Below are 27,246 nucleotides of genomic sequence, written 5' to 3'. Positions count from 1 at the left end.
GGGCTGGGCCAGGAGCCAGAAGCCAGGAGCTTCTTCCAGGTCTCCCACATGGGTGCAGGGACCCAAACACTTGGGCCATCTTCCAGTGCTTTCCCAGGTGAACTAGCAGGGAGCTGGATTGGAAGTGGAGTGGCTGGGACATGAACGAGCACCTATATAGGATGACAATGCCACAGAAGGTGACTTAACCTTCTACGCCATAGCACCAGCCCCTCATTTTTTCATAAAGCACATTTTTGTGACCTTTTTGAAGACTTATTTGCATAGATTTCAATTTTTTTGCACCAAAATAAATTTCTAAATTCATTTTCTAAAAACTATTTGAAGTATAACATTAATTCAAGAAGATTCCTCTTTTTGGCTATAGAAGGAAAAAATTTCCTTTAAAAAGTAAAAGTGTTTTTTTCCCTCCACTTATGTTAAAGTTGGTGTCGTAACAATGAAGTCAGAAGATACCTAGAAGGTGAAAGAGATGCTATAAGGTAAGTTACATTGTCAGAGAATTGCTTACCGGTGGGAGGCAGGGAGGAAGCAGGACTTAAGTAAGTTTTCCTTCAAAACAAACTTCATAAGCTTTCAGTAGTACAAAGAGGGGAGGAGAGCTTGCCACCTTCGTACTTTTTTCTTAGTCTGATCATGAGAGTTTGAAAAAATCAGAATTATGAGCATAAATATACTGCATTATTAATATTCTTGACAGAGGAAGAAAATAACAAAGTAACCATGTTTTGAAGTATTTTCTTTTATTTATTTGAGAAGCTGAGTTACAGAGATAGGAAAAGACAGAAAGAGAGGTCTTCCATCTGCTGGTTCATTCCCTAAATGGCTGCAACGGCTGGAGCTGGGCTGATCCAAAGCCAGGAGCCAGGAGCTTCTTCAGGGTCTCCCACACGGGTGTACTTGGGCCATCTTCTGCTGCTTTCCCAGGCCATTAGCAGGGAGCTGGATTGGATGTGGAGCAGCTAGGACTTGAACTGCCTCCATATGGGATGCCAGCACTGCAGGCAGAGGTCTAACCTACTATGCCATAGCTTTGACCCCAGAATATTTTCTTTAAAAACATGTAGGTCTCTTCTAAGTTTTTCTTAGCTCTGTATTTTTTTGTCTTTTATTGTAGAAAATTTCCAACTTTGAAAGTACAGGGACTGGCGCCGTGGCCCACGTGGTTAATCCTCCGCCTGCAGCGCTGGCGTCCCATATGGACGCCGGTTCTAGTCCCAGTTGCTCCTCTTCCAGTCCAGCTCTCTGCTGTGGCCCAGGAAGGCAGTGGAGGATGGCCCAAGTGCTTGGGCCCCTGCACCCGGGTGGGAGACCAGGAGGAAGCACCTGGCTCCTGGCTTCGGATCAGCATAGCTCCGGCCGTCGCGGCCATTTGGGGGGTGAACCAACGGAAGGAAGACCTTTCTCTCTCTCTCTCTCTCTCAGTGTCTAACTCTGTCAAATTAAAAGAAAAGAAAATACAAAGGACAATAGAATGAGGCTCCACCTATTTGACACTCACTCTCAGTAACTGTCCAGTCACAGCTCACGAGTCTTTATCTTTCTCCGTTCCTGTTTGCATTAGTTGTGTTGTGATTGTGTAGTACAGAGAACTCTCCCAGGTTGTGGCAGCTGTGTTCCTCTGTCAGCTCGTTAGTTCTGCTAAACACATTCTCTCTAAAAATCGAGAGTCTAGAGATTATATCTTCTACTTGTTTGTTTTTATACATCCAGAGATGATAACACCCCAATTGATTTGGTTGAACCGTATTAAATTCCAGTTTTTATGTAAGTCAAAAGTGGTTGAATCATGAATTTCATATGGTTCAACCCTGCAGTGAGAAAACTCTTCTGGAGCAGCATAGAGACAGGAAGATCTGGCAGGGTGGGGGAGCTTTTTTCTACCAAGGGCCATTTGGATATTTGTAATATCATTCGTAGGCCATATAACATTATCAACTTTAAAATGAGCCTGCTATAGATGTATGGAATTCCAAGTCCTGCCTGCAATTGCCTTGGCAGGGCCAGAGCAAAGGATGTCTCAGGCCTTACTTATATAGCCTGTGGACTGGACATTCCCCACCCCTGAGACATCTCCCTTCCTCTGGGCCAGGCCACAGCTTGGAGCGGGAACCCAAAATAGTTCTCCCATGTGGGTAGCAGGGACACAACACCTGAGCCATCAGCTGCTGCCTCCCAGTACAGACATTAGCAGGAATCTGGAATGGAGTTGGGACTAGAGCCCAGGCACTCTGACAGGGGATGTGGGCATTCCAGAGGGAATGTCATTAACCAACATGACACCCACCCTGGAACAGACTTCTTAACTTGAGGTATACATTACCTTGGAAGCTTTTAAAATATACTCAAACCACTACCCATCAGATCTGATTTCCCTGAAGTTGGAGTTCCAGCAACATATAAACCTCATACACACACCCCTAAAACCCTTGCACGTGATTCCGGTAGGGTTCAGAACCTCCATCAGTTTAAGGCCACCATCATAATTACAGCAGGTGGAGGGAAGGGCCCAGCACATCACCACGCTGGGCAGGGGTGTGCACATGGAAACGCCTGGCACTGAGAGAGGCTGCTCCAGCACTGGCTGCATCTGAATCCCAGTTTTGTCTAAGTTAACTTAAGTGATCACACACAAATACACAAATCTGCCCTGCCTTCCGCATCCCAGGCTCTGTGGTAGGCTCTCTGTCACTGTGTGGTCTAGGTCGAAGCCAGGAATGTGTGTCCTTTCCTGCCCTTCCCTTCCCACAGCTGCTAAGTTATGGCTACATGGGGCTGATGCTAAGTGCCTTTGGCTACTGCCCTGGTCCTTTAGTCTTAACTCTTCCAGTCAGTGTGACCCTGAGGCACTGTGTCATTAATGAATGACCCTAGCTTCCTGCTCTGCCTGGCTGCATCACTCACATTCCTTTTTCCTTTAGTTGTCTTGCCTCAGCTAAGAATTACCCTGTCCTTGTTATGATATGACTTCATGTTAACTGAGATTTTAACATTTTTACATTTTCTTTAGCTATCCGAGAGAATCTAACAAATTAATAGACCTGCCAGAGGATTACAGCAGCCTCATTAACCAGGCATCCAACTTCTCGTAAGTTTTGGTGTTAGAGCATTGAACATCCCTGCCCTGGACTCTGTCACTTCGCCACAAGTAATCGGGGAGATGATTCTGTTGTTCCTGGTTCTGTTCCACTGGGGAATCATAACATCAGTAGTCTTTTCCGCTGCCTATCTTGTAAAGCATGCCTCCACCACGTTTCAGAGGAAGACAAGGGACAAAGAAAAGCGGGTGGGGGAGCGATTTGATTCACAAAAGGTTATCTAAATAATAATTGCACTTCAATAAGAGACCTTAATAATTTTGAAAATACTATTAAATATTTGACAGAGAGCGTAAAGAATAATATAATAGCATAAGAAATGAAGCATTACCTAGACACTTGGCGTTCCATAGGAATCTTGCCGCAGTCTCCGCCCTCTTCACCTGTTTGAATTTGAGTTTCCGGCATTCCTGTGCATGCGCATGTTAACTATGTGGATTTATATTCTTAAGCAGCATATATTGTTTTGCATGTTCTAAGCTTGATTTAGAATGGGACTGTACTGTACATATTTTTCGGCACTTTTTACGTTTGATTTCTAAGCTTTTTTTGAAAATCAGAGTGACAGAGCTGGTGCTGTGGCATAGCAGGTAAAGCCACTGCCTGCAGTGCTGGCATCCCAGATGGGCACCAGTTTATAACCTGGCTGCTCCACTTCCAATCCAGCTCTCTGCTATGGCCTGGGAAAGCAAAGAAAGATGACCCAAGTTCTTGGGCCCCTGTACCCGTGTGGGAAGACCTGGAGGAAGCTCTTGGCTCCTGGCTTCAGACTGACTCAACTCCAGCCATTGTGGCCATTTGAGGAGTGAACCAGCAGGTGAAAGATCTTTCTCTCTGTCTCTCCCTCTCTCTGTAACTCTCTCAAATAAATAATAAAAATCTTAAAAAAAAAAAAAAAAAAGAAAAGAAAAGAAAAGAAAAGAAAGAAAAACAGAGAGAAGGAGAGACAAAGAGAGCTTTCATCTACTGGTTCACCCCTCAAATTCTGGCAACAGCTGGAGCTGGGCCAAGTCAAAGCCAGGAGCTTGGAATTCCACTGGAGTCCCCGACGTGGGCAGTAGGGACTCGAGCCATCATTTTCTGCCTCCCAGCCACCTTAGCAGGAAGCTGAATTGGACATGGTAGTGGGACTTGAAGCAGGCACTCAGATATAGGATGCCAGTGTCTCAAGTAGTGGCTTAACCCACTGTGCCACAACGCCCGCACATTTCTAATATTTATCCAAATTGACTTACATAATTGCTCTCTATAGTATTTCATAACATGACAATAGTGCTATTTAGTTATCTTTTCCTCCTCTTATTTATCTTTTTCAATGGCTGGTTCGTCTAGTGTTTCCAGGACATAGTTATTCTGTGTGTACATGTTCCTTCGTTCCTGCTCTTGAAATAAACTTGCCTGGGCTGTGGGGTGTTTGCATTTTTGACTCTGCTTGTTTTTGCAAAATTTTTTTCTGGGTGGTTTTCTGCCATCAGCTCCTTAGCCAGTTTTTTAGAGCACTGACCTGGTGTTTTGTTTTTTGTGTTTTTTATTTTATTCTATTTTATTTGGCCCATGGAGGTGTCCCAAATCAGGTGGTGACAAGAGCAGAGCGCCGACTCTGTGCCTTGTGTGTGGGGCTCTGCTGTGCTCCCAGAGCTACTGTTGCCAGACTGAACTGGAAGGAGAGGACGTGGGCGCCTGCACAGCCCACACCTACTCCTGCGGCTCCGGGGCGGGCATCTTCCTGAGGTAAGGACTGCTGGGGGCTTTCTAGCTCTGGATGTGCCTCGGCGTGTGCCTGGGGGGGGGCACAAGAAAATGCTGCACTTGCAGGGAATTCTGGGGCCAGTGTTCTCCCGTGTCCCATGCATTCGAGGACCTCCTCGCATCCTACGTGGTTCATGCCAACTCTTTGTTGGTTGTTCCGTTGTCATTCCTGCCACTCTTCCCACCACCCCCACATGCCAGTTCTGTACTACTCTCTTCCTATTGCCCTCTCACGTAAAATTTGCAGCTGTCCCTGGTTTTCTGCTCAGATTCAATCAGAATTGTGAATTCTCGTGTCCTCATAACTTTTGATGCTTCCTTGGCTCCTGCTTACCTTGCCGCACTGCCATGTATGGCTGTGTTCAGGCACCAGTGGACAACAGATACCTGTGACTGCTGCAGACCCACTGTGGAGAGCGCGGTACCCACAGAGCCAGCGAAAATCCCGCCCCTCAAGGAGCTCGTTTTCTCGTGAGAGACAGGGAGATAAACAAGCCTGCTGAGGGTTTAGCTGGCAGTACCTGCTGAGGAGACAAGGCATGGAGGGCAGTGGAAGCGGTAGCTGGGGATGAATTCTAGATGGCGGGCCAGGGACGGCTCCGACCTCTGGAAGCGGGAGAACATTCCAGGCAGGGAGCCACAGCACAGACTCGCCAGGGTGGGGATGTGCCTGTCGTGCTGACGCCAGGAGGCTGTGTCACGGGAGTCGTGTGCGTGGAGAGGAGGAGACAGGCCTGGGGTGTCCCGGGGGCACCTCTGAGTGAGGTGAGAGCCAATGCAGGGTTTGAAGCAGAGCCGTGGCATGAGTTTGAGCTTCTCTGGGGTGTAGGTCATGTCTGGATCTTAGTTATCTAAGCATCTCCTCGGAGCCTTGGCAGTTTCTTACATGTAGTAGAGTCTCCATAAGCATTTGTTGAATTGGGCTGAATTATTAATACAAAAAAAAAAAAAAACGGCAAATCTCTGAACGGGAACAGGAGATCATCTTTAAGTGGCCACTGGGAAAAAATGCACGGTCGCATTTCCCTGGCCCGGTGTACTTCCAGAGGCTTCTGGTGGTGTGCAAGGTGTGCCTCCCTGTGTCCCAAGTCTGTACTGCTTGTGACGGTGGTTAAAAGATCAGTATCTCTTTTGTTTGGAAGTGAATTTAATGACTGATTAAATTGATGTATGTAGTGATGGCTGTTATTTTGAAAATGCGGGCAGCTGAATTGATACCTTTATGGATCTCTGGGCTGTAAATGCTGTTTCTTCTCTTCCAACACTGGGCTTGTTTTTATGAGACTGCGTTACATTTGGAACTTAGTGCAAACTGTGGTTACTGATGTGTAACTGTCTATGGTGTAACCGCTGTCTCTACAGAGTACGGGAATGTCAAGTGCTGTTCCTAGCTGGCAAAACCAAAGGCTGTTTTTATTCCCCTCCTTACCTTGATGACTATGGGGAGACTGACCAGGGACTCAGGTAAGGCCTCTCCAGGGGGCCTGCGTCGGCTGACACCAGGTCCCCAGGGCCCCTCGGTAGACAGTAGCCATGCACGGGTCCTGAGATGGGCCCTGTGAGTGCCCCAGGGGCTCAGCTGATTCTGGCCTGGGCAGCTGTGTTTTCTGCAGACTCTTCCAACAGGGGCATCCGGGCCCCGCTCAGCAGCGTTTTCCCGCAGTGCCCTTCCCCCTTGCCCCCGCACGCCCTTGCTTCTCTGTCCCCCACAGAATGGACAGCGAGTGGGTAGCTGTGCCTCAGCCCAGCCCCGACTCCCCGGCCCTCACCTAGGGTCTCCTCTCTGCAGCTGCTCTTAGCACACTCCCAGCTGGAGTGCTTGTTCACAACCAGTCACCAACAACTTGTAACCGTTCCAAAGTCAGGGAGCTGACAGGTGACACGGGACACACAGACGGCGTGCTGAGTGCGCTGCCTTCTTTCCAGACGGGGCAACCCTTTACGACTGTGCAGAGAGCGGTTCAGGAAGATCCAGAAGCTCTGGCACCAGCACAGTGTCACCGAGGAGATTGGACACGCCCAGGAAGCCAACCAGACACTGGTCGGCATCGACTGGCAGCACTTGTGATGACGTCGCCACCACGCACGGGGACTCGGAGTTTTGTAACCCAGTTGGCTTTTTAAAAAGATTAGGAAATAAATTCTGGGTTTTGAAATAAATTCTTTATTTAAGCTTTCCTTCCCAGTTTTATTTTCATAGCTTCTAGCTCCAGAGACTGTTGAAAATCACCTTCCATCGGCAGATTTTCTTGAACTGTTTGCTGTGTCCCTTAGCTGCAGCCTCCTGGGCGTTGGCATCCGGCAAGGAGCTTCTCTTCGCGTCCTCACTGACTGCTGGGGGCCTCGGGCGGAAGCTGACGCCTTTGGCTGGGCCCATGCTTCCCGGCTCCTCTCAGAGACTTGCCCCCGGGGTGGCCTTGCCTGTGCTGAGCCCCCTCCGTGGGGACAGGGCTGGGGACGGTGTGGAAGGGGCCCGGGCCGCAGCCGGACTCAGTGTGCTGGCTGGCTTTTCCGAGCCGGAGCCCTCCGTAGCAGGTTCATGGTTGCTATGGGTGGTTTTGTTTTTGTTTTTTCCCCTTTTTTTGGCTTTGAGAGAAAAACCTCAATTCAAGGGCTTTTTGAAAACTTGAAGAAGATGCTCATTTCCCCTCGGTAATATTCTGTGTATGAATCAAACCCTGGGGGAAATGGCGAGCCGGCAGCCGCGGAGGCGAAGGCCCCGCTTGGCTTTGTGCGCACCGGCCTTCCTGCTCCTGGGATATGTTGTTCCTGCTAAGGGGCCTTCCGGGAACGGTGGCCCCTTGGGAGCCCAGGCGCACTGCACAGCTGCCCAGCGGCAGAGAGCTCCCACACGCCACGGGGAGGGGCGCAGATCCAGCCCAAGAAGAGACTCTGAGCCTCTCTGAGGCGGGGCTCCGGGACAGGCGTACGCGCCGCGACTCTTGGCAAATGACTGTTTCCTCAGTCTTGGATGACTCGCGTCTACAAGCTGCGTTCTCAGCTGTGCGGTGTCCTCGGTATACCAGGAGGAAGCTCGGGAATCCACACCTGGAGCTGCAGGAAGCGGCCATGCAAGAAGCCACGTTCCCGTCCCCCGTGACAATGACTGGAGCCCTTCCTGCTTGGGACTTGCTCACCCCACTGGGAGACGTCCAGCAGGCGAGAGTGACCGGTTAGAATCCACCTCTCTTCCCACCGTTCTGGCCTGTTATTCCTAAGACTGGATTGTTTGGGTTGAGGGTGGCATAATCAATGTTTATTTGCGCCTTTGTCACATCAAGTTCCTTTAACTTTTAAATCCATCTGCTTTTGACTTTCCTCCAAATGTTCACCAACCTTAGACTGAAAATTATCAGACCAGATTGCTCCAAGTGAATCACAGACATCCTCACCAAATCCTCACAATACCCCCAGCTTTCCAGCCTGACTTCATGGAAGCGCAGGCTTAGCGGAGGGGGTCCCTGAACTCCCTTCTCTAGGAATGTGGGAGTCTGGGAGATGAATTTCCATGCAATAGCAAAAGGCACACCCTTTTATTCCCTGGCCTTAAGCTGACTCCCTACCTAATAAATCATCTTACTTTTATGATTTGTTCCGCATGTTTTATGTTTATTGTAGAAATGTTTATATAACATGATTTCCATATCAGGGAATATCTTATCTGTTTAATAAATTGGCTATAACTTTAATATCTGTGGACAAACTTGTAAAATTTGGAATGTATCATATGTAAAAAGTTTAAAGCTATCCAAATAAATGCTTTAGGCATTGACATTACTTTGGTTTGGCCTACACCTTCTTCTCTTCTGTTGCATACACTTAAATGCCACAGCAGTGTTTCCCTCGTCACCTTGCTGCAAATAAAATGGAGCATTGGTATTAGCTTGAAATTTAAGAGGCTTATATTATTAGTGTCAGTGGTGGCTATTCGCCATAGCACCTTGACCTTCACAGAGAAAGCCTGGTCATTGTTTCAGCCGATTAACTTTCATATTCATTGGGTATGACAGCTTGTGACCTTTCTGGGACATTTTGGACCTTAGATCTCCAAGGCCTATCCAAGACCAGGTTCAAACTCTGCCTGCTCGTCTCTGGAGTCCTTGCCTACATACTACCCAGACATCGCTCCCGAGAGGCTAGGCGTGTAAGGGAGTCACTGCCTCCGAGAGTTCTGCTTTTCCAGAATCCTTGCGTGAGCAAAGTGTCACCCTAAGCGACAAGGTGTCTGCCGCTCGCTCGTCTCCTGGCCTCGGTCTTCCATTGCAGGACCCAGCAAGCTGCCTCTGATAATCCCCTCGCTCTGTCCCCACTCTTCTGTGTTGTTTTTTCTCCTAAATGTTAATCTAATCACATGCGAGGCTGAAAGACCAAAAGGGTGAGTTCCCCATCTGCTGGTTCACTCTCCAGATGAAGCCAGGAACTCAGTCCACATCTGTGGTGTGGGAGGCAGGAGCTCAATAGCTGGAGCCTTGGCTGCTGCCCCCAGGGTCTCATTAGCAGGAGGCTGGAGTCAGAGCTTAAAGCAGGCATCAGACCCGGGTACTCTGATGTAGGACACAAGTGTCTTTACTAAGCCAAATGCCTGGCCCCCTAACCTTGTGTCTGTAAGTCAGGTTTATTGAAGTATGTTTTACAAATACTAAGATAACCATTTGTAGTGTATGTACAGCTTTACATAATGGACCAAAGCATACAGTTGTTTAACAACCACCGTGCTTGAGAAATACATCTGCATTACCCCAGAAGGTTCCCCATGGGAGGGGAAGTTCCCCTTCCCGACGCCTGGCTCTGTCCCTTGGCTTTACCTCTCGCAGAATGGTACAGAAATGGAGCCAGCATACAGAAATGGGACCATCTCACCAAGAACACCGGACAGTCTTCACATGCCTTGGGTGCTGAGGAGCGGCCATGGCACAGACGGCTGTGCAGTCAGCTTGTGAGGGGCACCGGGTTTGGGGCGACTGCCACAAACACAGAGTTTTTGTGTGAACCTAAACTTTCATTTCCCTTGGGTAAATAGCTGGGAGTTGTCCCTTGTGTCTTAATCCTGCACCTGCACCTCCCTTGGAACATAGCCTTCTCTCGTCTCCTACTGCTGTTCACACACCTCCTCTGCTGGGGAGGGAGGAGGCAAAATCTCCCCTTTCCTCTCCAGCCAATCTCATGCCCGTGGAGAACTGAGACGGAAAAGCCTGCCTTCCGTGGAGGTCCACACATCCCACAGAGAACGCTGCTGGCTGCCCACAGCCGGGAGCTCTCTTTTTACCCAGTAGCAGGTGAGAGGCCCTAATTGTCTTGGCTAAGCTGCAAACCTGCTGGCCTAGCACGACAGGTGCCGGCATGAGGAGGGGCAGGGCAGCGTGCGGAGCGAGCCCCTAATCTTATTAACCCATATTGAGGTTACGTGAGGTTTATTTGCTGGCAACCCAGTCCTGGGCTTGAAGCTTGTTGCAAGAAGCTGTGGGTTCTTGAGCTGAGGCCATAAATTCCAGGACACCCGGCTTCCTAAATGTGGAGAAGTTGTTGTCACCGATTTCTTCACTGAGTGTTCCTAAGAAAGTCCAAGGGCCTGTCTTTGCCTCCCACCCACCATGCTGCAGGGCAAAGCCCACAGAACTTGAACAACTGGCCGAGCCCTTGGCGACACAAATGTACACAAGTCCTGGGAAAGGAAGAAACCTGATAGCAGTGTCTTGCTGGGCCCCGCCAGGCACCGTACTGGGGCCAGGCTCGGGCACCAGAGCAGTGGTGGTAGACGCTGCTTCCCGGAGGGCCAGTTTCCTGTTCAACAACACGAGCTGGAGTTGGGGAGCGCGTGATGGACGCTTTTGAATGGGCTGCTAATAATATAACAAAGTGGTTTTTCGTGCAGTGTAATGTTTAATATCTGCCATACAGCTGTTGGGGCACAGTTACACACGTGGGCCTAGGGCAGCTCTTCCACCATAGTTCTCAGAGCTCCCGAGAGCGGCGGGGGAGGAGTCAGAGATGGCTGACTCAGCATTTCCCATCCGGGTCATTCCTTCGTCTCAAGGACACTCAGATGTCTCTTTCTACCTGGGACGAGAGTCCGATGGGTGTCCAAATGTCCTTCTGGGAGAATTAGAGCCGGGAATGTCCCCTAGGCAGCACCAAAAGCCTTATTTTCTCTATACTGAAATTCTTAGGACAGCAGTAAACCCAGAGTCAGTCAGGGCCGAGGGGAGGTAGGGCTGCCCCTGTATTCGGCCTCCAGCCAGGCAGGAAGGAGCCAGTCTGACCAGCAGGGGCCTGGGATGCCAGTGAAACCAGTCTGTCTGCCCCTGAAAGCTTCCTTTTTCTCCCTCCTAAAGGAGATGGAACTTCTCAGGAAGATGGGCTGGCCACAAATCTGATGCAGACACACCCCGGGAACAGCGCTTTGCAGGGTGGGTCTCTGGGGTGGGGGTGGGGTGGGAACTTACTCCCTGAGGCCCTGAGGACCCCTTGCCCTCCACTGAAGAGAGTGTTGTCGGCGAGGGGTCCCCAGAGGTTAGACTCTTGTTGGATCACTGCTCCTCATCCCAGCACAGCAGTGTCCTACATGGGGCTTCCCCAGACGGGCGCCAAGGCTCACTCTGGGCTTGCTCGGTGACCGAGAGCATGCGAACATGACACAACTTTTTTTTTTTTTGGGGGGGGGGGTGCCAGGGACATGATCTCCTGCCCAGAAATTCTCTTGCTCTACTATTAGAGAATTCCTGTGCGGAGTCTGCAGTGTTTTGGAAGAGTCCATTATCCTTAGGAAAGTTTAACTGCCCCCACCTTGTGACACAGCAAGCAGAACGGCCGGCCTGTCCATCTTGGCATTAAACAGGGCAAAAAGAAAAATCAGCACGGCCATTACCTTTTTCTAATTCCCTGGTGACGCTTGGGATATAGAACAAAGCGGAAAGAAGCAACTTAGGTAAGCACTAAGGAGGGCAGCCTTGGGGAGGAGCCAGTAGTCTCGGGTGGAACTGAATTCAGGAGCTGAGACGCAGGTCCTGGGCTCACCCTTGCTCAGCACCCCAGATCCACCTGGAAGCTGCACGACCCAGAGCGTGGGCGGGAGGGGCTGGCTCACCCACCTCTGGAGTCAGGCATTCAACAAACATTTCAGGGACCCTACTCTTTAAACCCACCACCGAGCACAGTGTAGGAGGGCAGCCTGCGTGGGCAGGTCGGACTTCCACAGTTGGGCAAAGGGGGAGGTCCGCGTTTCCTGGAGTCCGCTACACAGAGTTCAGGAGGGGGGGGCCCGGGGCCATCAGCCCGCCTCTGGGGCCTGGCCCGCGTCTGCACCCCCGGCCTCCACCTGGTTGCCCTTGCCCAGCTTTTTCAAGCTCTCCAGGAAGGCCTTCCAGGTCTCGGGCACGCTCTTCTCCAATAGCCAGCCCTCGCTCTCGCCTTCGGCCTCCTCCATGCTGGACACGCCTTCCAGTGCTGTGTGCAGGTAGCGTAGCCCAACTGTGATGGTCACCTGTGGGCGAGAGGAGACTTAGAAATCTGGGAGAAGTAGCTGGCGGCTGACCTTCCGGGAAACTGGACGCTACCAGCCTCTTCCTCCCTGGGACGGTTGACTGGAGGAGGGCACAGTCAGGTGAAGGTGAAGACCTAGGCCCACCCACCCCGCCCCACCCCAGCCTCACCTCAGGCCCTTCCCTGCTCCCCCTGCAGCCGCCCTGGGCTTCTGTGGGCGTGCCCCCACCTCATCCTTCCATCTACATCTCTACCATTTGCTGTGCCTTCTGCCAAGACTATTGTTGCTCAGATGGACCTGTTAGTTCACCTTCAACCCTGCTATTCTCAGTCCCTCCTGGTCTTCTCTGGTCCCCTGCTCCCCCCACATTCTCCCCCGCCCCGCCCCGCCCCATCCCTCCCTCACTGGTGGACACACACTAGACGTTCAGGAGCTGTGCTGGATGGGATTAGAGAGTTCTGCACACCTGCCCGGGACGGGGATGAATGGTGCTAGCAGTGGAGCCTGGGGCTTTGCTCACTACACTTCCAGCGCCAGAATGCCTGGGTTCCAACCCCAGCCCTGGCCTACAGCCAGTCCCGGGCCTGCACAGCCTCAGTTTAGGCATGTGGTTTGCAGATCTTCAGACGGAGAGGTGCCTGCCTCGTGCAGACACTGGGGTGCCTCTGCAGGTGTGCAGCGCACAGCACGGGCAAACTTCAGCTGTCATTGGACATAGCGTGCTAAGTATTGTCACGTATTCCATTAGCCAATTGTTGGCTCTCTTCTGCTTGGATAGCATGGTAAACTCTATGAGAGGGAAGACTAGGCCACCCCCAGAGACACCCTCCTGGAGTGTCCCAGCTCCTATAACAGTGCCATCAAGTGGTGGGTGAATATCTCTTCAATGGCAATCCTACAGTGTATAAGTACAGCTGTGCCTGATGATGGTAACTGTTGGCATTATTTTGATGATTGGCAATTGGAAGTTTAATAAAAGTTGTTTACAGAGGAAAGGGTCCTCTCCTCCAGGAAGTCCTCTTGGTGTGAGTGCATCCACTGTGACCCCTTCCTGCTTTCGAAAATGAGACTCATTGCTGTATGAATTTTGCAGTGGGTAGCAGCGCCCCCCTTTGGCTGGAGGTACATCATCTCCTCACTGGATTGTGAGGCCCGGGCAGCCAGGGCTGAGGTCAGAATCCTGTCATTAGCTCGGTCACCCTTGTGCCCGTCACCCTCTGCCCACCAGAGGCCTTGAGAACAAGTCGAGAGCATTCAAATCCCCGTTCCCAGAGAGCTGATCCTCGGCTTAAGCAGTCGGTGGATTCCTGTAAAGGCGGGGGAACAGCGAGGCAGCCAGGGCGGCGCCATTTTCCCGCTGACTGCTCTTATCCTTCCAGGTTTCTCGTGGGTCTCAGGGGACGCAACTCCTTGCAGCAAGCGTCTCTCCTCCTCCCATCCCCTCGCTCCTGAGACAGCCTCGAGGGGTCAGCAGTCGGCCGTGTCTGCCCGAACAGTAAAGCGGTGCCTCGCGGTTCACGTGCTGGATCAGACGGGGTGTGGCCCAGCGGGGGCTCGCACACCGCGTGAATTCCAGCAGCGACCACGGCAACCCTGCCGAGCAAGGTTTCTAACGGGAAAGGCTCCCGTGCCCCGATCTGGCTTTGTGCGGAAGTGTTATGAGGGTCTGGCTTTTCTGTTGTCAGAGTAGCTTACAGTAGGCCCCAAGTCACCTCCTGTGCCACCTTGACCCACCGAAGCCCTGCGCGTGCTCTCGTTCAGCACCAAGAACAGCGCCTCTCTCCTCTCAGGGCATGGACCCCACAGAGAGGAATCCCCCTTACAGAGGAGATGAGAAGGAATTGGACCACAGGTGAGTGGTCACTGCCCCCGCCCCTGTGGAGCAGCACAAATCCAAACACCCCCGATGGATATATTGTACAAACTGCCCCCCACGGGTCCCCGAAACTAACTGTTGTCTCCATATAGCAGAGAGGTGAAGTTGCTTTCCAGAACCTCAGAATCAAAAAGTGGAGGCACAGGCAGGGCCTCCGAACCTGCTAAGTGGAAGAAGCTGAAGACAGAAGGTTCCAGATCCCACGGATCTGGTTATACCAAGGATCAGAAATGAGCCTGACCCACAGAGGCAGCACTCAGCCTGGGGGCGTGAGGGGCACCTGCTCAGAGGGTGTGAGGCTTTCCTTGGGGGTGACGGAAACATTTTGGAACCAGATGGGCTGATGGTTGCAGGACTGTGTGAATGTTCCAGACGCCACTAACTGGTTCACTTTGAAATGGTAATTGTGTGTTCTGTGAATTTCACCTGCTTACCGAGTTTCATTAAATGTGGCAGGAAGGAAGGAAGCAAAGTAGCGGCACCTGGGATTCCAGCCCAGGCTGCTCTGATCCACAGCCAGGCAGATGTCCCGGATGTCCGGTTCCCAGGAGAGAGGGGTCTCCCGTTAAACCCTCCCCACCAGCCGGGGGCTGGCACAGGGCCTACCTCAAAGAGCCAGACAAACAGCGTGACGACACCCATGGAGTTCATGAGGCTGCTGTAGTAGCTGAGCAGGGCGTCCCGGCAGCCGCGCACCCACAGGTTGAGCTCCTCTGTCTGGTGGTCGTAGCTGTAGTGCGCCGAGTTGTTGGTGAGCTGGTACTGGATGCAGGGCCGGGGAGAGTTGGGGTTGCAGCAGCTGAAGGGGACCCCGTCCACCAGGTAGCGCCCGTCCACGTTGCTCTTAATGCGGCTGGAGGGGAAACAGGCAGCTGGAGGCAGCCCTCACCCCTGCCTCCGGAAACCTTGCACCTTCGTTCCCTCTCTCCCTCCCTCCTCAACTGCTTCCTGTGCGCCTGCTGTGTGCAGCCACTGGTCTAGGCACGGGAGATGGAGCAGAGAACACACAGCCTGTGGCCCTGCCTGTTTTCCAGCAGGCAGAGCAAGTAACTAAGGAATCCAGGAGTTCACCCAAGCGCTCTGTGCATCGCCTGGCCCCGGTTTGCACTGACAGGAAGAGCAGCAGGCCAGGCGGTGGCCAGGGACGAGGTCTGGCCAGCATTTGGGGCTACTAGACATGAGCTGCCAACTCCTTCGCCAACTCTTTCCCCCTGCACAAGTCAGCAGAGCCCCCTCCAGCCGGATGTTTCCAGAAGGCCTGATCAGCCTCTGGGCCTGTGCAGAGGCAGGAGATGGAGACTCGAGGCAGGCATGCCCTTGCCTTGGACAAACTCCACCGCAGCCAGGTGGGAGCTCCTTACTCACCTGGAGGACATGGCGGCTCACCTGGCCCACCGGGCTGACGGGCAGGGCTCCCAGCTTTGCGTGTCTGCATCTGCGGATGTATTGTTCAGAGCACACCACACATGCACATGGGGTTTAGAAATCAAAAGGGTCTTTAGAGTGGGAGGTCACCCCTTCCTCTCTTGCAGGTTGGGCACCTTGCACCCGACCTGGGCGTGGTTCGCCAGGGGTCCTGGTGTGTCAGAATTCACCAAGCCACATGCACACTTAAGAAGACTTATGCACTTGACCATGCACTGTTGCCCTGAGTGGAAAGGCTACCCATGAGCAACGTGTCACATGATAGCAGACTTTTACGATCCAAGAACACAAAGCATGTAACTGTTTAAAACAGAAATTCTTTTCAAGGATGTGCACTGAAATGATAATGATACTCTAAACCATATGTCCAAGTTTAGCTTCTAAATAAAAAATCTCCTTAACACAAACTCAGCCTCCACACCTTCTTGTCGCTCAGCCTCTGGGTCACCTCCCTGTGGCCAGCTCCACCTGTCAATCAAGGAAGCTTCAGGCGTGGGTGAGCAAACACAGACGCTGCAAGTGTGGCTTTTCCTGAGAGCTCTTCAAACCCAAATAGTAGCTGCCTTGAACCTTAGCAACATCTGGGAGATTGGTTCATATCCGCCAGTGGGGATGGCCGGGGGTTCTCCCTGTGTGCATGGCCCATGGGTTCCTATGGGATCTGCCCAGTCCCCTACTGATGGGCATTTGGGTTTCTGACATCTTCTGTTCATACCAACATGGACACGGGTCCTCCTGCTGGTTGCCAAATCTATGTAGAGGGTAAAGCCCCAGGAGAGGCATCTCTGGGAGCTGGCCAGACCCCTCCCCTGGGGAGTTGGCCAGTCACACCCTGACCAGCTGGGGAAAGAGAGCCCGCCCCCACAGCCACACCCCTACAGGTCCTACTGCTCTTTGCCAACTTGACAGATGAAAAGGAGTGGCTTGGGAGTGCTTGGTTTCCCTTTTTCTATGCCATTTAGCCTTCCTTTTCTATGAACTCTGTTGGGATTAAGACCTAGGGGAGGGGCTGGCATCATGTTGCACTAGGTTAATCCTCTACCTGCTGCGCCAGCATCCCATATGGGTGCTGCTGGTTCTAGTTCCGGCTGCTCCTCTTCCGATCCAGCTCTCTGCTATGGCCTGGGAAAGCAGTAGACAATACCCCAAGTGATTGGGCCCCTGCACCCACATGGGAGACTGGGAAGAAGCTCCTGGCTCCTGGCTTTGAATCAGCACAGCTCCAGCCGTTGCAGCCATTTGGGGAGTGAATCAGCAGATGGAAGACCTTTCTCTCTGTCTCTCCCTCTCACTGTCTAATACTACCTTTCAAAAAAAAAAAAGACCAAGGGAGGCCACACATGGGGGATTATGGCCACTGTACCTCCATATGCCCTGCCCTCTTGGGGCAGGACCTGCTGCCAGGAGAACAGGGTGATGCTAAGAGCAGAACTGCCTGGGTTTGCTATCCTGGCTCTCCCTGCCTCAGCTTTCCTTACTGTGAAACAAGGTTGAACACAAGGCTCGCAGGAGAGTGCCCGGGAGGTAGCAGGTGCAGGCTGCCTCCCAGGCAGAGTGGCTGAGAACAGCCCAGCGAGCAGTGCGCTGTGGGGGAGGGGAGCGGGGAGCAGTCACTTGTGAGTTGGCGGCACGGCTCTCCCTGGCTCAGGGCAGCAGCTGGGAACTGCTCGTCTGTCACGGTCACGGTCATGGCAGAACCTCGCCCTGCTCAGCACCCAGCCTGTGCAGGGGGCGGGGTGGGAAGACTGGGTGGGAGCCTGTCCGAGGGGCCTTCAGCCTGGGGCTCCCCTCTTGTGCCGGCATAAGTGAAATGCTCTCTCCATGCCACCCGGACACACACCCCTCAGTGTCGGGGTGCTTCTTCCCTGCAGGCTGGCACCGGAGCCCGGCCCCCGCACAGAGCCCACCTGAGCCGTTCCCAGCGGCACGATGAACAGGTAAGGCTGGGGGCAGAATTCAGGTCTCCGGTCTCTCAGGCTGTGTGTGTGAGCTGTCAGTCACAGCCCTGCTGCCCCCCGCCCCACCCCCACCGTCTCCCTAAGGCTCTCCTTATTGATTTGTGTTTGTTTCTCCAGATTTGCTCAGGGCGCTGCCTGGCTTGGCTGGGGTAGTGGCCCAGTCAAGAGCCCAACAAGCCCCGGGAAATGCCCTCGGATATAAATAGCCAGCTCAGCTCGCAGCCTAAGGAGCTCGCCTCGGCCTGGCTTAGGAGGCCGGCAGGGGCCTTAATCTGTGGTCGGAAGGAGGGCAGGCACTGGGTAAACAAGACGAGGTTGGTTCCAAAGGGGAGAGCCCAAGGGTCCCAGGCTGGGGCCCAGGGAAGCCCCACTTCTACTGTGCTTGGCTGCCTCGCCCTATGCCAGCCTGGGCCCCGCCCTGAGGGAGTGCCCAGTCCGAGGTGGGAAGGAGACACAGCCTTGTCCTGCAGGACTCTGACGGGCGAAGCCCCAGCCTGGCCAAGGTCTGCCTCCCCAAGGCGTTCACAGCTTGTTCAGGAAGAGCAAACAGGGCCCTGTTCTCTGTGGGTGCCTGGAGAGGGTGCTGAGGGGCGGAGGTGTGCGGCCAGCTTCCCCTCAGACTGGGGGGCGGGGACCCCAAGCCAGGCTGTCCTGACTGTGACTGCGGTTGGTGTCAAGACCGCTGCACTCCCTCTCGCTCTGCCTCTCACCCCAGGGCCCTCAGCCCTACTTGTCCTGAAAGCAGGGGGAACATTAAAGGGACCTCAGGAGCTGGCGGGAGGCCTCATGTCCCTCCCAGGGGTGCAGGATGAGGCCAAGAGGGCGCTGCTCCCTAAACTGAGCCTGAAGCCACCACCGGCTGCTGGGGAAACCCAGAGGACAGAGCAGGTGCAATGACCCCAGACGTGAGCAGTTCTTCCAGGTCAATGGCACGGTCTCTCCAACACACACGAGACAGGAGAAAGGTCACTGTCAGCTGTAGAAAGGACACAGGGGGCAGAACAAGCCCATACAAAGCCTGCGCTTGGTTTGGATCCCTGTTTGAACAAGCCGCCTGTCAAAGATTTTGGGACAGAGACATTGAACACAAACTAGGTATGTGATGATATTGCGGAGAGCTTCGCTGGTGTCATGGTTCTTACACTTATGTTGCAAACAAAAAGGCAAAAGCAAAGCTTCCTGGTCTGTTGGAGATGCCGTCTCAGGTGTTCACAGGTGACAGGGAAGCTGTCTGGGATTTCCTGTAAGATGCTCAGAGCGTGGGGCCAGCACTGTGGCGCAGCAGGTTATGCCACTGCCTGCAACACTGGCATCCCATATGGGCACCAGTTCGAGACCTAGCTGCCCCATCTCCGATCCAGCTGCCTGCTAATGCGCCTGGGAAAGCAGCGGAGGATGGCCCAAGTGCTTGGGCCCCTGCACTCAGGTAGGAGGCCTGGATAGGGTTCCTGGCTCCTGGCTTCAGCCTGGCCCAGCGCTGGCCATTGTAGCCATCTGGGGAGTGAACCAGCAGGTGGTTCTCAACAATGCTCTTCTCTCTCTCTCTCTCTCTCTCTCTCTCTCCTCTCTCTCCTCTCTCTATAACTCTGCCTTCCAAATAAATAAAAAATAAATCTTAAAAAAATAGATACTCGGAGTAGTAAATGTGTGTGTTTGGAGAGGCTCAAACGAGAAAAGAGGCTGATCTCACTAGCTGGTGGTTATGCAGGAGTCCATTATCATCTTCTCTCTACTCAAGAATGTTGGAAATGCAGTAAAATAAGGTTACAAAGGCACTGGTTGAGGGCCACACATGTGTATCCCCGGTGGCTCACTGAGTGTTAAACTTGGACTTCTGAGCCCTGGCTCCTCCCTCTGAGGCCTCCCCCAAGGGTAACACAGAGCTCGTCCCTCTCTTCCTGGCTCACCCAGGGCCGTCAGGCAGCAGAGGGAGATGCAGGAGGTTAAAGCACAGGGGTGGCCGCAGGGAGCCTGGGGTGCTGTTTCCGGTTTCTCTGGGGTCTCCTTGTGATGACCTGGGCCCTGGGATCCCATCTCAATCCAGAGGTGATTTTTGAGCCGACCTCATTTCTGCCCGCCCCTTCCAGGCCCCCCTGGGGGAGGAAGTGGAGAATAAGGAGACAGAAAGGAAGGAAGGAAGACGAGCGAGAAGGCCGAGATGCCCCTCTCCCCAGAGCAGCCCTGCACTCAGTCAGCAAACATCCATTTAACCCCAGTCTGTGCAAGATGGACGGCAGCCTGGCGGGAAGCGGTGGCGTGGGGTGGAAAGAGCTGGACTTGAATGTAACACTCCTTGTGTCAGGGCCCGCGCTGTGTGTAGTGGGGAAAGCCGCCACCTGCAGCGCTGGCGTCCCCGTTGGGCACAGGTTCCAGTCCTGCTGCTCCACTTCAATCCAGCTCCCTGCTAATGCACCTGGGAAAGCAGCAGCAGATGGCCCAAGTGCTTGGGCCCCTGCCACTCATGTGGGAGACCCAGATGAAGCTCCTAGCTCCTGGCTTCAGCCTGGCCCAGCCCTGGCTGTTGCAGTCATTTGAGGGGTGAACCAATGGATGGAATGTGTATGTCTCTCCCTCTCTCTCTCTCTTCCTCTCTCTCTTCCCCATATACAATTCTTCCTTTAAAAAATAAAATAAATCTTTTTTTTTAAAGTGTCCCCGCCAGCACTATGTGATATTAGACTCGCTGAGGCCGGGAGCTCCTCCCGCAGTTCTGGGGAGGCTCTGGGTGTGCAGACCCCACCACCACCACAGTCAGGCCTAGGTTGGGGGGTGTCACAGGGCCAGGACCTCCGCTCCAGTTGGCCCAGCCGGGAGCGCCTCCCACAGAGTGCCCCCTCAAGAGGGCCAGCCTCCCTCCAGGCTCCATCTGCACTTCCTCCAGACTGGCCACCCTCTGACCAGCTCAGGGCTCCTGGGCTCACCTCCAGGCTCAGAGAAGAGAATGGGGCTCACCCCAGCCTTTTTGTGGGCTGGGGTGAATCCTCTGAATTTGGTAGAAAAAGGAAAAAAAGACTTTCTTTGAAAAGAAGACCTTGGTGGGTGACAGCCCTCCCCCACCCTCGCCCTGGACCCTGTGTCTGCCATCACAGTGCCAGCCCTGGGAATGCTGCCCGGGAAGTCCCGGCCTTACCGCTTCCTGGTGCCTGGGACCCCAGGAAAAGGCTCGCCGTTCTCCAGGGGGGCGCTTGGGGAGCCAACTCTGTCACCCAAACCTCATCCTCCCCCAGGAAGCCCTCAGGCTGTGAACGTAAAGCCGTGTCAGTGCCCTCCTCACTCCTCCGTGTTTCCTGCTGCTGAAGCCCTGGGCCTCAGCAAACCCAGCTCGGAGAAGCTTTCTCGCTCCACTGCCAGGCACAGCCACCGGTCATTCATTTAAAAGTCCAGGGTCGGGCATTCAGTGTGGCAACTGATGCCGCCTGGGATGCTTGCGTCCCACGGTGCAGTAACTGGGTCCCGCGACCAGCACCAGCTCCTGACTCCTCAGCTCCTGCTGAGGCAGGGCCTGGGAGGCAGCAGAGGACGGCTCAAACACTGGAGTCCATGCTTTCTACACAGGAGACCCTGCCCCGGCTACTGTGGGCATTCGGGGAATAAACAGATGGCTGGAACATTTCTGTCTGCCTTTATGTTTCAAATACATAAAATTAATTAATTAAAAAAAATTTTTTTAGTTCTTGGAGAAATGACTTGATCCTGTGCCTGCCAAGGTGCCCGTCTCGGGCCGTGCCCTCAGAAGCGCAGACCATGACATTGCTGTGCTGTAAGGAAAAACGCATTTCAGTTCTAGAGCTGTGCCTTCAGGCTGGCTTTGGGGAAAGCCAACAGATGCGTTTTCTTCCAGGGCAAGTAGCCTAAAGGAGCCAAGAGACAGAGAGACAGAGAGGCAGGCAAAGGGCTCAAGAAGGCCCACGCCGGTGCTACTCACGAAAGGGGTAACACCGTGCCATGGGAGCCCCAGATGAAGCTCCTGGCTCTGGGTTTTAACCTGGCCCAGCACTGGCCATTGCAGCTTTTTGAGGTGTGAACCTGCAGATGGGAGATTTCTCCCCCCCTACACACACGCACCCCGACTCTACCTTTCTAATACAATGAAATCCTATAATAAAAACAAACATTCATGGGGGCCGGCACAGTGGCATAGCAGGTAAAGCCACCGCCTGCAGTGCCGGCATCCCATATGGGCGCCGGTTTGAGTCCTGGCTGCTCCACTTCCAATCCAGCTCTCTGCTGTGGCCTGGGAGAGCAGTAGAAGATGCTCCTGGCTTCTGGCTTCAGATTAGATCAGCTCCGGCCATTGTGGCCATCTGGGGAGTGAACTAGCAAATGGAGGACCTCTCTCTCTGTCTCTCTTTCTCTCTCTGTCTCTCTTTCTCTCTCTGCCTCTGCCTCTCTGTAACTCTGCCTTTCAAATAAAATAAATAAATCTTTTAAAAAAAATCCACTGCACGTCCATGCATTCAGGGCAGCTTCTCAGATTACAGAATGGACACTCAGTCGTGTTTCCACCGTGGACCAGTTAGCAAGACCCGGTTGGAACGTGGGAACATTCACGCCATTGGTTACTTGGGGGTGGGAACCCGGCTGGAGCTTCCTTTGCTGCTTGTTTCCCTCACGTTGTCCCTGTACTTCCGGGGGCTGGCGCTGGGGGACGTGTCCAGGTCAGTGCAGGGCGGTTGACCGCACAGGTGGAGTGGGGCGTTGAGGCGGTTTTGATGGAGCTACATGTTTGCCTGAAAAATTTGGATCCGCAGGCCACTGGGAGTGGAGGAACCTGGGTAACTTCTCCCCTTGGGACAAACAGGGATTTGGATTACAGAGAGATTTGCCTTCATCTCTCCAGGGGCTGACTCTGCGCCCAAAACAACCAAGGAAAATGACGGGGGGAGGGGGAGAGCTGGAGACCCCTTTCTCATCCGCTAGGGAACGCGGGCTCCACTGTCAGCCTCTCCCACCCCCAGCAATTCTGCTCATCCCCTGGCCTTGCAGCCTGCGGGGTGACTTAGGCAAACCACGCAGTGCACTATCCCCGCCAACCAGCCACAGAGCAAGGGCAGCGCTTACAACACGGCCCCCCCGCTCCCCGGGATTTGGAGCAGTAATCTCCACCCACAAGAAAACAAAACCCCAGGCAGTGACCTTCACTCTGGTGAGGGACAGCTAAGCCACCACCTGGGGCTTGAAGCGTGTTCTGCCGCTGGTGTACCCAGCGCCCGGAGGTCAAGTCCATTCTTGTTCGATGATGGCCAGCCTCACTCACCCTGGCCTCAGCCAGGGTAGGGGCCAGTAGGACAGAGAGAGCGGCTGGCTCAGGGCAAGCCCCCTGAGGGTGGGCATCCTGGGAGGGGCTCTTCCCCACTAACTTTCGGGAGCCACCGGCGCCCCCTGCAGCCCACCACAGGGTTTTATTTCTATACCCGCCAAGAACACGGTTCAGACATCTGCTTTCACGTGGCGTGCGCCAGGCCCTAGGAGGTGACCTTCAAGATCACCGGTTCTGTTGCCTTCATTTCAAAGACCGGTGAGCGAAGGCTCAGGGTGCCCGGTGACCTGCTCAAGGTCACACGCCAATGAACCAACAGAGCCCAAACCACCACCCGGATCTGACTGGCCCCACTCTATCCACTGCACCTGAGAGCAGACATGTCAGATATGCAGAGGCAAGAAGGTGGGAAAACCAGAGAGCCGCCTGGGAAGCTGAGACTTCTGGGACCGAGCCCATTGACTTTGCGTGCCTGAGATGAGCTGCCGAATAAAGTCGTCGTCTTATGTGATCTGTGTATGCCCCCATTCCCACCTACAGGCACACACGGCTGCTAGGTCTTCCTCCCTGGGGACTCCCATCCTGGGGACTCCGGCCACCCCAGCCCAACAATAGGTTGACCCATCTGAAGCTGGCCGTGTTTAGGGGCCAGGGATGTTAGAATACGGGCAATAGTAAATGAATGGTGCCCTCAACGGGGAGGGAGAAGCACGGGACAGGGGCAAGGAGTGGGACAGGAGAGGGTGTCCCCCGGGGAGCCCTCAGGCCACTCACTCTTTGACTTCTTTGGAGGAAAAGTCCAGGTAGCGGTTGCTGATCCACTGAATCTCAAACCAGTCCCGGAAGCCGTTGTTGCCACAGCACTTGAACTCGATCTGCAGCATGTCGATGGTCTTCTTCATGAAGCAGCGGCCGGGGGTGTCCGTGTCGCGGTAGTACTTCATGCCGCTCTTGAGTCCCTGCGCCAGGGTGCTCTCCAGGGAGCCCCGCAGCAGGAAGCAACAGAGGGCCACGAGGAAGAGGGCCACGTTGAAGAGTACGCAGACGGCCAGGTATGGCTTCAGCCAGGGCTTCCACTTGGCGTACTTGGCGGGATCCAGGGCGTCGTAGCAGATCTTGCCGGCCAGCGAGTTAAAGACGCAGGACAGCAGCCCCATGCTGATCAAGGAGTTGGGCACGAAATGGCTCTCCGAGTGGTTCATCACCTCGCTCCGCTTCCGCAGCTCGATCTTCAGGAACAGCCCCAGGCTGAAGAGGACGATGCCAGCCAGCACCGACAGCCAGTTCATGAGCCAGAGCCCTTGGGCCAACTTGACCCGCTTCTTCTGGTCGAACGTGACTTTGAGCAGCGCCATGCTCGCCGATGCGCTCTGGGCAGCCTCCTGCAACACAGATCCCGACCTCAGCGTGCTCAGGCCCTTGGGGAGGGTGCAGTGGGGCCACCCTGCATGCAGCCGCCCTGGGGGTCGCCCATGTCGGGGCCCCCCTAGCCCGGGACCCCCGTTAGCTCAGGGGCGGAAGCGGGGTCCTCAGAGTCACGGCACACACAGGGGCTGGTCCTTCAGCTTCCTTCCCCGCCGAGAAGCGACAGCCTGAACGCCGTGGATTAAAAGTGGGAACTCCAAGACATCCCACTAATCTCTTTAGCCCGGTTCATCCCATTAGATAAAGCTGGGCCAAGCTCAGAATATGGCCAAAAGGAGTCCCCAGGGCCACGCTGGACCAGAGCGCTCTGGGCTCAGCTGGGAGAACCAGGAGTGGAAGGGCCAGGGGGCCAGGGGTGGGCTGTGTGGGGACGGCTGGCTCAGAAACGGCCCCGGCGCGCCCCGGCCAATCTCCCTCCAAGTTTGTAACTTGCTAGTACACAAAAGACCTGGCTTCTTCCCAAGCTGAAAAAGAAATGACAGATCCTCAGAAAACATTCACAATGCTCAAAATAAAGAATTAACATGCAAACATTTCTAGGCTCCCACAAACCCACAACCAAAAGACCAACAATCAACACAGGAAACAGGTGGTTTCTTTCTCCTTTTTTTTTAAGATTTATTTTATTTATTTGAAAGTCAGAGTTACACAGAGAGGAGAGGCAGAGAGGTCTTCCATCCCATGGCTCACTCTCCAGTTGGCTGCAATGGCCGGAGCTGCGCCGATCCGAAGCCAGGATCTAGGAGCATAGCAGAGAGCTAGATGGGAAGTGGGGCAGCCGGGACTTGAACCAGTGCCCATATGGATGCTGGCGCTTCAGGCCGGGGCTTTAGCCCGCTGCGCCACAGCACCGGCCCCAACAGATGGTTTCTAACACAGAATCTGGGGAAGATCTTCCACCGGAGCAGCCTGCCTGTGAAAACCACAACAAAACAAACTTGATCTCGGGCCATTGCCACTGCCTTCACAGGTGCACCAGCAGGGAGCAGGATTGAAAGTGGAGCAGCTGGGATCAAACTGGTGCCCATATGGGACGCCAGCACAGCAGGCGGCGGCTTTACCCACTGTGCCACAGTTCCAGTCCCAACTCTGCCTTTCAAATAAATAAATAAATAAATAAAAGAAAGAAAGGAAGGAAGAAAAGAAGGAAGGATCCCTTGATTTCTTCCTGTTTTGGGCAGTTATGAATAAAACTGCTCTGAATATCTTGCATGGTCTTAAATTTTCAACTCATTTGAATAAACATCTGGAAGCCAATGTCTGGATCATAGAACAAGAATATGTTTAGTCCCGGAAGCAACTTGCAAACTGTTTTCCAAAGTAGTTGCATGAGTTTGGATTCCCATCAGCAACAAATGAGAATTCCTGCTGCTTCACGCTCTCACCGGTGTTTCTGGTGTCAGGGGTTTGGATTTTAGCCATCCTCATAGGTGTGAGCGGTATCCCACTGCAATTTGCCAACAACATTTGATATGGGGCATCTTTTTTATGCATACTTGCTGTCTGTACCGGGAAACTTCAGAAAGTTCGTGGGAAAGTAGACTTGAAACCTGAAATTTTTTTGGTTTTAAAACATATATACAAAGGGTCTTTTAAAAGTCCATGGAAAATGCATATTATAAAGAATTTATGCACAAGTTTCTATTTAAAAAAAAAAGATTTGCTTATTTGAAAGGCAGAATTACAGAGAAAGAGAGACAGAGTGAGATGTTCCACCTGCTGGTTCACTCTCCATATGGCTGCAATGGCCGGTGCTGTGCCAGGCTGAAGCCAGGAGCTTCATCTGGGTCTCCCACATGGGTGCAGAGGCCCAAGCACTCGGGCCATCTTATGCTGCTTTTGCAGGCCATTAGCAGGAATCTAGATGGGAAATGCAGCAGCCAGGATTGGAACTGGCTCCCATATGGGATGCTGGCACCACCACCCGCTAGGCCACAGCACCAGTAACCTCAAATTTTTTTTTTTTTTTTGCACCAAAATAAACTGATCTTTTAATTCAATTTTTCTACCCAATATGTTACTCTTCTTTGGCGAATTCTCTGCTCAGCACATTTTCCCATTCTTTAGTAGGGTTGTTTATTCTCTATAGAATGTAATTTTTAAAAAAGATTGATTGATTGATTGATTGATTTGAAAGGCAGGGAGGGGGAGAAGGAGGGAGAGAGAGACTAATCTTCCATCTGCTGCTTCACTCCTCAGGTGGCTGGAATTCCATTAGGAATTCCATCAGGGTTCCCCATGTTGGGGGCAAGGGCCCAAGAACCGGGGCCACCTGCCACTGACTTCCCAGGTGCATCACCAGGGAGCTGCATAGGAACTGGAGCAGCCGGGACTCAGACCCAGGGACTCCAAGATGTGATGCAGGCAGTGATTTAACTGCCTACTCCATGTGTTAAAATTTATAATGCAGGGCCACCACTGTGGCTCCACTTCCAATCCAGCTCTCTGCTATGCCTGGGAAAGTAGCTGAGGTTGGCCCAAGTGCTTGGGCCCCTGCACCCATGTGGGAGATCCGGAAGAAGCTCCTGGTTCCTGGCTTTGGCCTGGCCCAGCCTGGGGTGTTGCAGCCATTTGGGGAGTGAACCAGTGAATGAAAGATTGATCGATCTATCTATCTATCTCTATCTCCTTTCCAAATAAATCTTTTTTAAAAAATTTACGATGTGGGGGCTGGCACTGTGGCTCAGTGGGTTAAGCCGCTGCTTGGGATGCCTACACCGCCTGTCAGAGTGTCTGCTCCGATTCCTGGCTACTCCACTCCTGATCAGCTCCCTGCTAATGCGCCTGGGGAACGATGGATGATGGCCCAAGTCCTTGAGTTCCTGCCACTCATGTGGGATGGAGTCCCAGGCTCTGGCTTCAACCTGGCCCAGCCCTGGCTGTTGATAGCATTTGGGGAGTGAAAGAGGATGGAAGATTCTCTCTCTCTCTCTCTCTCTCTCTCTCTTTCTCTCTCTCCGTCACTCTTCTTCTTC

General features: G+C 53.3%; 2 protein-coding genes across 5 annotated transcripts in view; one reads left to right on the top strand and one right to left on the bottom strand.

Moving 5' to 3' along the window:
• The window catches only part of UBR2 (ubiquitin protein ligase E3 component n-recognin 2), a 119,340-nt gene extending 110,716 nt beyond the window's left edge, over positions 1 to 8,624 (top strand). For 2 of the 4 annotated variants that reach the window (XM_070074089.1, XM_070074090.1), the window contains exons 43-47: positions 426 to 482; positions 3,011 to 3,088; positions 4,659 to 4,829; positions 6,210 to 6,311; positions 6,774 to 8,624. In XM_070074089.1, coding sequence (XP_069930190.1) covers positions 426 to 482; positions 3,011 to 3,088; positions 4,659 to 4,829; positions 6,210 to 6,311; positions 6,774 to 6,915 — 550 coding nt within the window. In that variant the 3' untranslated portion in view covers positions 6,916 to 8,624. Of the gene's footprint in view, positions 1 to 425; positions 483 to 3,010; positions 3,089 to 4,658; positions 4,830 to 6,209; positions 6,312 to 6,773 lie in introns of those variants that run through there. The other 2 variants (XM_070074091.1, XR_011388680.1) reach the window with 2 other exon arrangements.
• Positions 8,625 to 11,621: 2,997 nt separating this feature from the next.
• PRPH2 (peripherin 2) lies at positions 11,622 to 24,425 on the bottom strand. Its single transcript, XM_051840819.2, has 3 exons — positions 23,621 to 24,425; positions 14,810 to 15,056; positions 11,622 to 12,327 (listed from the first exon to the last, which is right to left on the bottom strand). Exons 1-3 carry the CDS (start codon positions 24,199 to 24,201, stop codon positions 12,115 to 12,117), a joined length of 1,041 nt encoding a protein of 346 aa, XP_051696779.1. The 5' UTR covers positions 24,202 to 24,425; the 3' UTR covers positions 11,622 to 12,114.
• Between the last annotated feature and the right edge of the window lie 2,821 nt (positions 24,426 to 27,246).

This window comes from Oryctolagus cuniculus, chromosome 5 (assembly GCF_964237555.1).
Source record: "Oryctolagus cuniculus chromosome 5, mOryCun1.1, whole genome shotgun sequence".
Classification (NCBI taxonomy): domain Eukaryota; kingdom Metazoa; phylum Chordata; class Mammalia; order Lagomorpha; family Leporidae; genus Oryctolagus; species Oryctolagus cuniculus.
Note: the sequence above shows the minus strand (reverse complement) of the source record. Positions and strands in the feature narration are given on the sequence as shown.

Coding starts and splice junctions, on each gene's coding strand:
- PRPH2 (XM_051840819.2), bottom strand. CDS start 24,201: ATGGCGCTGCTCAAAGTCACGTTCGACCAGAAGAAGCGGGTCAAGTTG. Junction 15,057..23,620: donor TCCTCCAAAGAAGTCAAAGA/GTGAGTGGCCTG, acceptor TTTCCCCTCCAG/CCGCATTAAGAGCAACGTGG. Junction 12,328..14,809: donor TGTTTGTCTGGCTCTTTGAG/GTAGGCCCTGTG, acceptor TCTCGCCCACAG/GTGACCATCACAGTTGGGCT.